At 38.3% G+C, this 12,836-nt stretch overlaps 1 protein-coding gene across 7 annotated transcripts in view; it reads left to right on the forward strand.

Annotated features, from left to right (window-relative positions):
• atp11a (ATPase phospholipid transporting 11A) overlaps nt 1-11,498 on the forward strand; it is a 116,724-nt gene extending 105,226 nt beyond the window's left edge. For 2 of the 7 annotated variants that reach the window (XM_017699060.2, XM_017699061.2), the window contains 2 exons: nt 565-654; nt 4,993-5,108. In XM_017699060.2, coding sequence (XP_017554549.1) covers nt 565-642 — 78 coding nt within the window. In that variant the 3' untranslated portion in view covers nt 643-654; nt 4,993-5,108. Of the gene's footprint in view, nt 1-564; nt 655-2,461; nt 2,553-4,992 lie in introns of all 7 variants that reach the window. The other 5 variants (XM_017699055.2, XM_017699056.2, XM_017699058.2 and 2 more) reach the window with 4 other exon arrangements.
• Nucleotides 11,499-12,836: the final 1,338 nt, after the last annotated feature.

A 12,836-nucleotide genomic window follows, 5' to 3' on the forward strand; every position in this document is an offset into this window, starting at 1 on the left:
TAAAATAAAAACCCTGGCGATGAGACGGGGTGTGTGGAGAAAATATCGTTTTTCAGTATCATTTTGATGGATTATGGTACAATTATGTTCCTTGACTAAAGGTACTAAGATGTACTCCTGAGAGTTCTACCACAGTGATACAAAGGGTACTGCCCCAGTGACAGTATCAGACCTTTTCTGAGAGTGTGTGCCACTAAAATTAGTCTAGTCTTGGACTAATGTGGCATCATAATAGGGGACCACCATTAGATTTTTTAGGTCTAGGTTAATCTGGGTCTGGGAAACTGTCCATAGGTGTTACAAAGATGACCATTTAATAAACTAACATGTATGGAGATGTCTGTCAGGTTTTACTAAGCCAATATACAGCTACTATACAGTGGCTCTGTAGTTCTTCAGTAGATGTACTACCTGCATCCTTGTTAACAACTCTAAACCCTTTTGTCTTTCCTTCTCTTTTTCTCCTTCTCTCTCCTGTCCTGTGGCGTGCGATCGCAACCTTGACCTTACCCTTTCCTCTTTGTCTTAAACCCCTGACCCCTCCCATTGCCATGGTAATGGCAGACAAAACGCCAGTGCCTTACCACCGAGCAGTCCACCATCTTTATGCTCTCTCAGACCTCCAGCAGTATCAGTTTCTGAACTGAACAGGAGGTGATCCTTTCACACTCTCAGCATGTGTGTGTGTTTGTCTACAACAAGTCACTGTAGGGTACGCAGAGCTAGTTAAGGATCAGCGGTTTAAATCTGAAACAACCAAGAGAAGAAGAGAGATTTAACCCCTTGAACTAGACTATGTAACTTGAGTATAACCAACACCAGTTCCAGAAAAGTTAGGACAGTATGTTAAATGCAAATAATAGACTTGTAAGTCCACTTTGAACTGCAGTTAAACCAAAATCAAATCAAATAATTCATTTGAAACTAGTAGTTACCAACTAATTTGTAGCACACTGTTAATTTGAGGGTTCCTTATTAAAGGCAGGGGCTAGATGTTGGACATATTGTGGAAAGTGCTTTCAAAAGACCTTTCAAGAAATGACTTATATAGCACTACAAATGGTTCTGTTATTGTTACAAGTCAAAGAACCTTTTTTGGGACTTTATAAAAAGAGAAAAAAATAAGTTATATGCCTGCAGTTTAAGGGGTTAAGTCATTTGTACAAGATTTATTGTAAATTACTGTAATTTTCATTGCTTTATTATGGAGTAAGTTTTAATGATGGCCAAACACATTTTTAATCATAATATTCTGGATCTAATAGCAGCATTACATGACGCTGCAAATGACAGAGCTTACTTAATTATCAGAAAAGCATTAGTTGAGCACATGAGCTTCCTAAGCTGTCAGCTGTCAGTTGTGACCACAGGAAGTGCTTGAGTACCCTAGAGTGATGCTTGTTCCAGTTATGCTCCTGTGCCTTTATACGGCATGTACTGTTATGTGTGGTTACATGCATGAATGCAGACATCTGTGTGCTGAATTGTGCTTTCAAGACATGTCCATTGGTCATTCATAAATGTTATGCAGGGTCTTCAAAGGAAGCTTTTTATTGTTTTGTGATTTGTTTCTTATTATTTTCTGAAAATGATTGAAGGGTTCATTTTTCAGGGGATATTTCTAAGGAGATATCAGATAATCCACTAGCATAAGGAAGGGGGTTTCCAAAACTGTATTTAAAAAAAATGTAATAGGATTTCATTAGTATTTAATTAGTATTTAATAGGATACAGAGAAAATTCAGTTCTGCTATGCTGGTAGACCACCAAAATGGTCACCATGTCACTATGAAATATGTCATCTGCTTTTATTCTGATGCTGAAAAATTAAAAACTGATACTTGATGGTTATGTAGACTAAAATTTAAATAAATGAAGTATGAACTTTGCACAGTACTGTGTGTAAACATTGTTAAGGTTTCAAAACATACCCCAGTCTGACATGGAAACTAAGTAGCAAAACAAAATTAAAAACAGCACATTTGGAATTTATCATGGTTGTGATGTCACAGCCATCAACACCTTTACATATGACAGCAGCAGTCCAGCCACCCATTCACACTGAAGTGATGGGTAATGTTGTCACTACATACAATCTTTAGCAAAGCCTAAACTGTTTTTGAAAAAGGCACAATAGATCAACAGCCAATCAGAAAACAGGTCATTTACACATCAGTCGCTTTAAAGACACAGTAACAAAAACAGCCTGTTTCATATTAAAGGCTATAGAGAGAGACTGGAAAATTGTGCTGTAATATGACTGTTGACAAGTAGACTTCAGTGCCGGGGAAATCTATGGGCCTTTTAATGTTCCTGAACAGGAACTCGTTACAGTTGCTTTTCACTTGTTTAAAAGTTTTGTCATTCTAGTGCCCTGGAGAAGGATTCACAGTCCCCACATGACCGCATGCAGTCATTACCTTTAGGCTGAGTCTGTGTGTGTGTGTCTGACTGTTCACAGAGGATGAAAGCCGATAGGACCTTTCTTACACACAGTGAGGACTCACTGTTAGATGGGGCTCAGACCACCACTGAAGCATAACAGCTCCATGGTAAACAGAGTATAAGGGGGTCTAAAACTAACACACATTTCACTGTCAGACTGACCAAATCTACAGTAAAGTCATTCAAAAGCAAGTCTCCATAGAAATGTCCTTGTGTCAGCCATTTCTGGCACCTTGGTGATAATCCACCATGAAAAAATGGGTTTGTCCTCATATTACATCACAGTGCATTTTAGCATAATTAGTGATATTTGCAACAGTTGCTGACAGCACTATTTTGATGGTGCGCTCTAGATGTTCACCTCTTCACTTTGCTGGGATCCTGCTTCATAATACTGACATAAACAGCTGTCATATGTTATCATGTTTAGTAATATAAGGGTCATGTTATGTCATCATTACTGCCTTGATCTTTGATGTCATGACGGCTACACATAAATACGATATTCCAGGCTAGATTTTCTGAAGAATCAGATTTTAATTATTTTTTTTTCTGCAGATATCCAGTTCAGCATTTTTAACTTTTATTAAGCTGATATTGGATCTGTGCCATCTCTACCCTAAACATAGCATTCACTCTAACCCTGGCATTAACCTTAACTCTAAAACCTAAACTTAAGTCTGACAGTGATAAAATGAGTTTCACCAGACAATTTAACAACTTGAGCGTTCATAGATTAGCACCATCAAAATAAAGCGTGACCCAGTTGCTGCTGTGATGAAGTTTGTTTTGAACTTTCGTGTGGGGAAAATGGATGAAGTTTGGCTCTGTCATCTCCAAAAGCACTGTGATGTCATGTCCGGAGAAACTCAGGTTAGCATTGTGTTCCTTTGTTCACTTCAGCGGAGATTAGATTTGATGAGTCTGATGGTGCTGACACTGAAATGCCCCCAGTGCAATGGTGTGGGAGTGTTGTGCTGTGAAAGCCAACAGGCTGGTTTGGTTTGGGAGATTCACTTCAAAAGAGTGTTTGGCATGTACACATTGGTGGAGCATAATTGCTCTACTGTTGTTGCACATGTACGCACATTTATATACACACATTTACATACATACACTCACATTTCTTACTCACTACACAGCAGGGGGAAACAAGTATTCACACATTTCTGCTTTTATTATTTTATGTATTTCCAGTGCGTATATGTACATGAAGATTTGAAAAACTATTTCCTAAAAAAAAAAATTGCAGCTCATGTTATTGGTGTGTGTGTGTGTGTGTGAGTGAGAGAGAGAGAGAGAGAGAGAGAGAGAGAGAGATGTATTTGTATTATAGTATATGTTTATCTGTTTTCCCTGCTATGGAGTGGTAATCTGCCCAGGGTATTTCCTGCCTTCCACCCATTGACTTCTGGGGTAGACTCCAACTTCCCCACGCGACCCCGAAGGATAAGCAGCTTGCAAAGCGTGTGTGTGTGTGTGTGTGTTATTATAAAATAGGTTGCCATTGGTCAGTAAAATTTCATGCAAGTGGCACTCATGGTGAAGGTGAGGGAGTTTGCTGCAAAGATCTAATTATTTCTTATCATAGTTGTCTCGAACCTATGATTGCTTTGAGACCTGCAATTACTTTGCGACACTAAGTACTAAGACACGAGTACTAATGTTATTCATTTGTGGTATCTCTAAGTGTTTTTCCTCACATCAGTCTTGCTTATAAATACATACTTTTTGTTCATATTTACAAAGTACAAAGTCAAAAGACATTATGTTTACATTTGAAGTGGATATATGCACTGGATGTATATTAAATAACAAAAACAAATGAATCTGAATACTTGTTTCCCCTCACTGTATTTTTACTAAAACCCAGGATTTCTTGTATTGCTCTCATCTGCTTTGTATCCATTCCAGTTAAAGCAAGACAGTTCAAATATACCTGTACCTCTCAATGACTGTTCAGTCCTAGAGGCTGCTGATGACCATCTCTTCAGTTGGATATTTATATGAGCCAAAGAAGATTAAATAGTATATTACATTATGTAATTTGTAATAATATATTTCTCTGCCACTGCCCTTTGAGACCCTCTAGTGTCCAAATGTGATACAGCAGAATATTTTTTGTCATATTAGGGTCATAAAGCTGGGCTTTAGCTTCTCTTAGTTGTTCTCTGTCTTTATAATGTTAAGTCTTCATATGTGGTTACGCATAACCAAACCTGTTGGATACAGAGGAATGTAACTATTTGTTTTATCCATGTTAGTCACTTTCTATGGCTGAACGATCATTATTCTCTCACAAAGCTTTTTATGAATGCATGGTGTGAGTTTTATTCGACTTGTTCGTTTGCTGCATACATTGCGTTTGGGGCTTCTGGTTATTTTGCTTTGACCTGCTCATATGTATCACTTTTGTGGTCGTCGGACGCCTGTGCATGTGGTGTTCATAGTTGTACTCCTACCTTTTTGTACATTTCTCACATGCCTCTCTTTCTTCCACTCCTCCTTTTTTGTTTCTTTTTTTTCCCCATCTTCCTCTCTCCACAGAATGCAGATAAACTCTACAAGGGTCACCTGTCAGAGTTCACCCCACTCTCCTCCCTCCACGCTCCACCTGTCCACGGACGGGGCCACAACGAGGGCCAGAACCACACCCACCGCAGGTCTGTCTCCTCCCCTCCCAAAAAAGTGATGTACACCCACTGGGGGGGTGGGCCCAACTACTGCACTTTCCGCTCCTTCCTTCCGTTCGGGGAAAACCCGAGGCTGTCTGGGGTGGGCTACGCCTACACCGCACCCGGGCCTGAAACGTCCGTCTGAAAGTAGGAGAAACTGAAATAGTTTGGACTAGCCTGCTGGTCTAGATGGACTAAACGTCTAGACAGTCCTACGTTGACACTGGGATGCCCCTTAGACTGGCATATGTGAACGTAGAACTGATCCTGAATTGATACCTATGAAAAAGTTGGTTGTCGAAGTTCACACTTGAAGTGCACGCTCAGTACTCCAAGGCAACACACAGCAACAGGGCTGGCTGTTGCTTGGTGCTTTGGAGTGAGGCCAGATTGGCAGCTCTACAGGAGGGTTCAAAGTGCTGTGCTGAGGGGGGCCTTGGGACCCTTTTACCTTGATTCACCTGTGTAGGGCATGTGTGTGTGTTTGTGTGTGTGTGTGTGTGTGTGTGTGTGTTACCCTCAGCTGTTCCTTCTCTCATCCCATATACAAATTACTTGAAACTAATACCCATGCATTGAGCAGTTCCCCTCTCAATGTCAAAAAACATGGTAATACTTTTTTGTTGTCATATTCATAAGGCTATTTGACACCTAAATAAGCTCTTCATGGCCACTGACTTAATTGACCATAAACATTTATAATATATTAGTTTGTTTCAATATGCTTTATCTGTCAGAAAGGTTGCATTTGTTAGCTTTGATGTCAAGTTAATATAACACTTTTTTTTCTGACATTAGGTTGTGTCATGACACTTTTGGGTGTGAAATGTCATAGCATGTTATGACAACTGACTGATCAGCAATTGAAAGTGGTATATAAATATTAATTGTAACAAATGTTAACAGTAAATCGTTATATGAAAGCATAATTACACTTAACAGTTTTGAGGATGTGACATGCCTTCTGTATACAGAATTGTTAACATGTTTCTCAAAGGATTAATAGGTTGAGAGGTTGTTCTGTCTAAGTTATCTAGTGCAGTGTTTTTCTTTGACTGTGGGCCATGGTGGTATTGCTAGAGGGTCTTTTTTATATTGCAACATATTCATATTTAACTGAACCAACCGTTTTAAATATGACAGTTATTACTGTTGTGAAAATTAATTATGCAGAGACATAAAAAAAAAATACCTCAGTAGGTCAAGTTGTGTTTGATTGTATGGATTCATCCAGCAAGGATAAATGTTTACATACAGAAAATTTTAGATGGTGGTTTATTATATTACATGATTGACCAGTCAAGAGAAATTTGTTAGGCTATTCAATTCAGTTCAGTTTAAATGTAGATGTATGGTGCTTCTTTTTTTTTTTTTTTTTTTTAAGTGGTTTTTTGTGGGATGCAAAAGATTTTGTGGTCAGTTGTTTGATTGAGAGATTGAAAACCCCTGGTCCACTGACTTGTAAACTAGCCAGCCATTGAGCCATTGCTAATTATAACTATGGTTACAAACAGTTCTTTATAAAACACTTTATAAAACTTCACAAAAGTGTCATGTCACAACCCAGTGTCTGAAAAATTCTGTCATCTGACATGGAACTTGACATCAAAGCTGACCAAAGCAGCACTCGTGACAGATGACCGGGGGATGATTGGAATATGTATGTATAAATGTTTATGTAGGTTTATGCCAGCTGTCATGAAGGGCTTGTGTAGGTGTTGTGGTCTTGGGAGCGCACAACAGCAAAGTGTTACCAAAAATACTTACCCCATAGTGCACATAGTACACTCTGAATGTGGATAAATGTTTGGCATTTACAATGGCCTTGCATGCTCTGATAACTGATCCTCATTTTTTCCTCTTTTTTCTCTTCATTTTCTCCTGTTTTTCTTCTCTCTCTTTCTTTTTCTTTTCTTTTGTTTTTATGTAGAACAAACTGGTGTTGCCTTTGTGCAAATCTGTTTTTGAGGAACACCCCATAAGGCGTTGTTATTTTTCACTGTAAGTGGCTGAACTCTGGCCAGTGTTGCCTCTTCACTAGACTAGACTAGTCAAGGCTGTGTCGTGAGCCTGCACGTGTCTGGGGTCTTGGAGCTGTAACTGGACTGTCACAACATTTTCTTCCAAAATACAACACCAAATGAAGTAGCTTAGCTCCTACAGTGAGACTTTGATGAGACATTAACTCTATCGCTAAAATATAGGGATGCACGATGATATCGGAATCATATCAGCAGATACTTACTTAAAAAATGATTGGACAGATGTTAAGATTTTACTAATATGTCTAAACAATATATGATGACATATTTATTGTTCTACAGAATAACAGAATGTTTAGACGATGAAATGCTATGAAAATCAAAGTTGCATTTCCCTGTAATGCTAATTCAGGTAGATAAAGTCCCTGTTTCTTCATTTTATTAATGCTTATGTATCGGTATTGGCAGATATGTACATAAAAAATTTCGGACATTGGGATTAGCTCACTTCCCATAGTAGTGCATCCCTATTGCAGTCTAGAACAACATTTCTCAACTCAAGTCCTGGAGGAAAACACAAAACTACAGTGTAGGTGGTTCTCCAAGGCTAAGGTTAGGAAATGCTGGTCTAGAACCATGCGGTTCCATGTTGTCATGACAGCTAGTTTGTTATTGTTAAGCATAGTTGCGTAGAGATTGGCTTTAGAACCCGTCAACCCCTTCCCTTAAAAACAATCTTTTTATTTGAGCCTCTCATAAAACCAGAAACAAGAAGCTAGCAGCTTCACTAGGAGGTTTTGATAACAGAGCTGACTATCTACCTTAGCATCCATGTTGTTCTGCCTTAATGCCACAATATTTCCCATGATTCATAATGTAGTTTGAACACCAAAGGTTGTAAAATAAGAGTAAACTAGTCTCATTTTTGCCTTATAATACAGAATGAGGGAGTGGGGAACGGGTTATTAGAAGAATCCCACCGCACTGCCTTAAGTTCACATGTTGCACCAGCAGAGGGATAAAGAAAGATAGCATTGATGGAAAGTACCTTTTTAGGCTGATCTGACATCAGTTTTTCCTGACTTTAATTACAGTGTTTATGGTTTTTAATGAGTTGTCATGGTTTAGCATAAAAAGGTGGGCTTCTTGCTGGAGAGATAGGTAGCAGTAGTGTAGTTCTCATGATGTCTGCCACTGCTAGCTTAGCAACCCAATGCTCTTGATTACTTGTTTGTTGCTGACAAATTCTTTTAGCCTCTAACCGTTTTGCAATTTATTTTCTCAGTGCCTAACTTTCATATTAGCATAAGCATATTGTACATAGCTATATCACACTCCTCATGAATATAGATTTCTAATACCATGTTGGAGCTTTTTGTCGCTAAGCTAGCTTCATACTGCCATTGACTACCAGATAATCTTTCAACGTCATGGGTCAGCTGTCCAGTTCACCATTTAATGTGGTAAAGCAGATTTGCTCTAGGCCACATCTCAAATGGATTACTGTCCACTATGTGTATTATTTCCCTTTAATGGTCAGATTCCCTAGCTAGACTATGTATTTGTCATAGTGGACAGAAGAGCCATTTTAAGATTCACCCCTGTAAGCGTGATTCTTGCATCTGGTGTGTGGCTTTATAAACAATAAAAGCATCCTATTAACATTGAAAATTCTTACAGTAGATGATCATGGAACAACTCCTAGAGCAGTTGAACTGGAAAACTGAGCTGAATCTGAATTGGAAAAATGTCCAGTATGAACACATTCAGATCCACATTCCAATTCAGGTTCTCGAATGCTTTAAAGTAAGCATGCATTTTATGTAGCTCACTCATCTCACCAGTTTGTCTTTGTGCCTTTTGTTTCCTTTCATTTTACATTCCATTTTCCTCCTCTTTTGTCCTTGCTTGCTTCCTCAGGTGTCTTCTGGTTTCTTCCCTTCTTTCACTGTCTGTCTTTAACACCATCACATGGCCAAGCATCCATCTCAGAAGTCATAACAGTCATCCATGGCAGAGTCAGTGAGAGGGGGAGTGGGGGAGGGTGTTGGAGGTTAAGAGAGCAGGTGTTGATTGCTAAGAAGACCAATGTTCAGATAGTGTTACTGCATTATTATTATTATTATTATTATTATTGTTTTTTTTATGTCTTAGCTGCTTGTGAGTAGGTGCCTTCTGGTGCTTCCTAAGAAGTACCTGAGTTTATGTACAACCTTTTAAATGTTATATTAGGAAGAGGTCATGATGCATGTATATTTTTCTCCAAATCTGGTAGAATATATATGAGGAATGTCCAAGTGAATGCTTTGATTTCCCCCCCCCCCCCCCCCCCCATGTGTGACGTTCAGTTATGGAAGAGGGTGCTTCTTTTGGAAAGATGTAAATTTCTTAGATGATGAAAGTTTAAATGTTTGTCACAATCAAAATTAAAATGCTAGAATGTTCTATTTCATGCATACATATATCTATATATATATCGATGTGTGTCCATGAGGTTTACAATTGTCTAATGAGTGAATGGATGGATGAGTGAATGAGTGAAGGAATGAATGAATGAACAACCTAACTTGGTGAATGGGTGTCTTTGCTTCTGGTCCAAAGGTATATTGCTCTAATGTGACAGAATGTAATCATTGTCAGTCCTCACTCAGAAACACGCGTTCATAGGTTATCAGCGTGTGAGTTATCATGAGTATTTGCATGTTCTGTGTTGCGGAGGTAACAGTGTAGCTGCTGAGCTGAACAAACCATGTTTATGTATGTTGCATCATATTCTCATTGTAATCCACTGTCTCCTCTGACACGCTTGTGTTTTGATTTGTCACAGAGTGCTGCGAATGCTAAGATGTGTCCTGACTCAGTGTTATGAGCTACACTTACTGTACCTAATTCTAAACTCCTCTTTTGAAACCTACTTATCTAACTTGAAACCTGAAACCAAACAAGGGCATATTTATATACTCTGTAGGTTATAACTTTCAAGTAACACTCATTTGCTTACATATGGTTACCATTCTATGGTTGAATTTAGCACTATTTCTTTTAAACCACTATACAATGATTTTGGGTTGTAAGAGCCTAAAACTGGTGTGGCACTGAAAGAATAACAGAGCTTATTCGTTTGTTTATTTATTCTGTCAATGTTGCTGAGAGTTGTTTTTTTTTTTTTTTCTTCATGATTTTGAATGTAAAAAAAAACAAAGGAACAGTTCGCTCAAAAAATGCTAACGTTGCTAGCAAACAGAAGAAAATAGCGGATAGTTAGCAGATGCTAATTTCTACAGTGGCTGTGAGCTTCTCCTCATAGTTAGCCACATTAGCGCGTTTGGTCGAGCTGTTCCTTTGGAAAAATCCAAGCCACTTCATCTTGCTCTATGTGAAATGTAAGTGTTGTCACTGGATATGGTGCGAACAATAACAGCAATGATGGGAATTAGCGGAGCTAATTTCTCCGTACAGCGCTTCAGGATGGGGCTACGAGAACAAACAGCTCCCTTACAAATGTGTTGTATGAAGAGCAAGAAAGCTGTGTTGCTCTTTGTGAGCTTTTCCCGCCAAGCCACTGTACCACATCAGAACTTCTTGGGTAACCCAGGAATCACTCCCTGGACGCTGGGCTTTCCTGAATGTAGCCTAGCGCCGGCTAACACTGGATTCTATCCTAAGACTGTCAGACATGTAGGTATTTTGTATCTTATGGGGGTGGGGGGGGGGCATTTTGCTACTTTTTGTATTCAGAGGTTCAACAGTACTACTTACTTGTCTCAATTTAGAGTATTGCTTTCAGTTTTATACCAACCAAAATGAGAGACATAGCAGAAAACTTCCATGTTAAAAACAACAAAAGGAAAAGGCTAAAAATGGCTTTGACCTTCTTTCTTTTTGACTTTAAACTTTACGGTTTTGATTAGAAATGTCGACGTGCACTGTTTCTATGAGGATGTATACGTGACACTTGCTCACACTGACAATAGTCAGACACTTTGACGTACATTTGCTGCTGTTCTAAAAGTGTGACCAAATACTCTTCTATTCTACACGACTACTGTTTTCTTTTGAGGCTTTACTGACTCTAGTGGGGCTAAATCAATGCCAGCCTATTCAGATTAACCGAATGTGTATTTGCATTTTTGTTTGTTTTGTTTTTTTAATTCATCAGCACAATATGTGATGTTGCTCTTAACTGAATACATACTGTATATTTAAATGTATACTGTACAGCATATATGTAGTAATATGAATCAATGTACAGTTTGGGGGTCTTTTTGTATACAGTTTTTAACAGATTGGTATCTGTAGATATATGTGGATTTTTGCCAGCTTTTCTGTAGCTATTAACAGCAAAAAAAACTGTAAATTTGCTTGTAATAAACAGAAAAACACCAAAAAAATATCATTGGATGTCTGATTTTTCGAGTGAGCAGTTTCTTATCTGTGGAAAATCTCAGTAGAATCTTCAGTAGAGTCATTCTGTTACTACTCTTTATCTCCTTTTTATGTAGAAAAAAAACTTGTGTATTAGTGGTGAGTGTTGCACCTTCAACTCCTGCATTTCTAGCAGTCAAACGTTTGGTTGTGCCTACTTGCTCACTTAGCTGCACCTATTTAGATACACCTACTTTGTTTTAGCGTTTTCCATATTTTAGAGAAGTAGTGAAGGCATCAGAACTATGAAATAACGTGGAAATATGGGGAGACTTTAAAATCTTATATTTTAACCCCCCCCACCCCCAACCTTGCCTTAATGCAGCTTTACATCCTCTTCACACTCTCTTAGCTAACTTCATAAAGAGCCATGAAGATGTTCTCAAACATGCTGAGCCAAAAATACTGGAACAGCATAATATTAGTCATTATAGTATAAACTGCTTTTATGGTTCTTTGCATGGTGAAAAGGTTCCTCAGATGGGTGGAGAATATGTTGTATATGGTACCTTTTTGAAAATTTTTGGCATCAAAAAGGGTTCTTCTACTGTAATGTCAAGTTATAACAATAGAAGAACCCTTTTTGTTGCTATATAGAAACATTTTCAAAAAGGTTCTATATAGAACCATATACGACATATATTCTCCTTTAATTGGAAGAACCATTTAGCCATGCAAAGAACCTGAAATGAAAGCATGACATTGTTCTATATAGAACTCATGGTTTTAAACGGAACCCTTCCCTTTACTAAAGAACCCTTGAAGAACCAAACCGTTTTTAAGAGTGTAATTCTGTGCGTCTAATAGTTAATTCTACATTTTCAGTACATTATTCAAAATTTAGTTTAGCTAAATTTTGAATAATGTTGGCTAAAAACTGCATTATGAACGATTTTTAAAAACTAAAATGTGCTTTGTGTAAAATGTATGGCACATTTTCTAGTTCTAGTTCTAGGGGAATGTAAATTAAACATAGTTTGTAGCTGCCCATATGCCTCCCTTTATGGCCACAGTTAATACCCTCTAACAGCTACTTCCAGCATGACAATGCACCTTGTCACAAAGCATACGCCGCCCAAACTGGGACCATGCGCTAAGGAATGTTTCCAGAACTCAGAGTTCAATCCAAGCTACAAAGAATTCAGGCTGCTCTGAGAGAAAAGAGGGGTCCTACCTAATATTAGAATGGTGTTTCTAATAAAGCGGCATTTTGGGGGCACATCAAGTGTGTACTATTATGCTTGCCTTAGAGGTGGAGGACAGTATGGAAATTTCGAAATGAATGTAATGCAATGACACACAGTGAGCA

The sequence above is a fragment of the Pygocentrus nattereri genome, chromosome 12, assembly GCF_015220715.1.
Source record: "Pygocentrus nattereri isolate fPygNat1 chromosome 12, fPygNat1.pri, whole genome shotgun sequence".
Taxonomy (NCBI): Eukaryota; Metazoa; Chordata; class Actinopteri; order Characiformes; family Serrasalmidae; genus Pygocentrus; species Pygocentrus nattereri.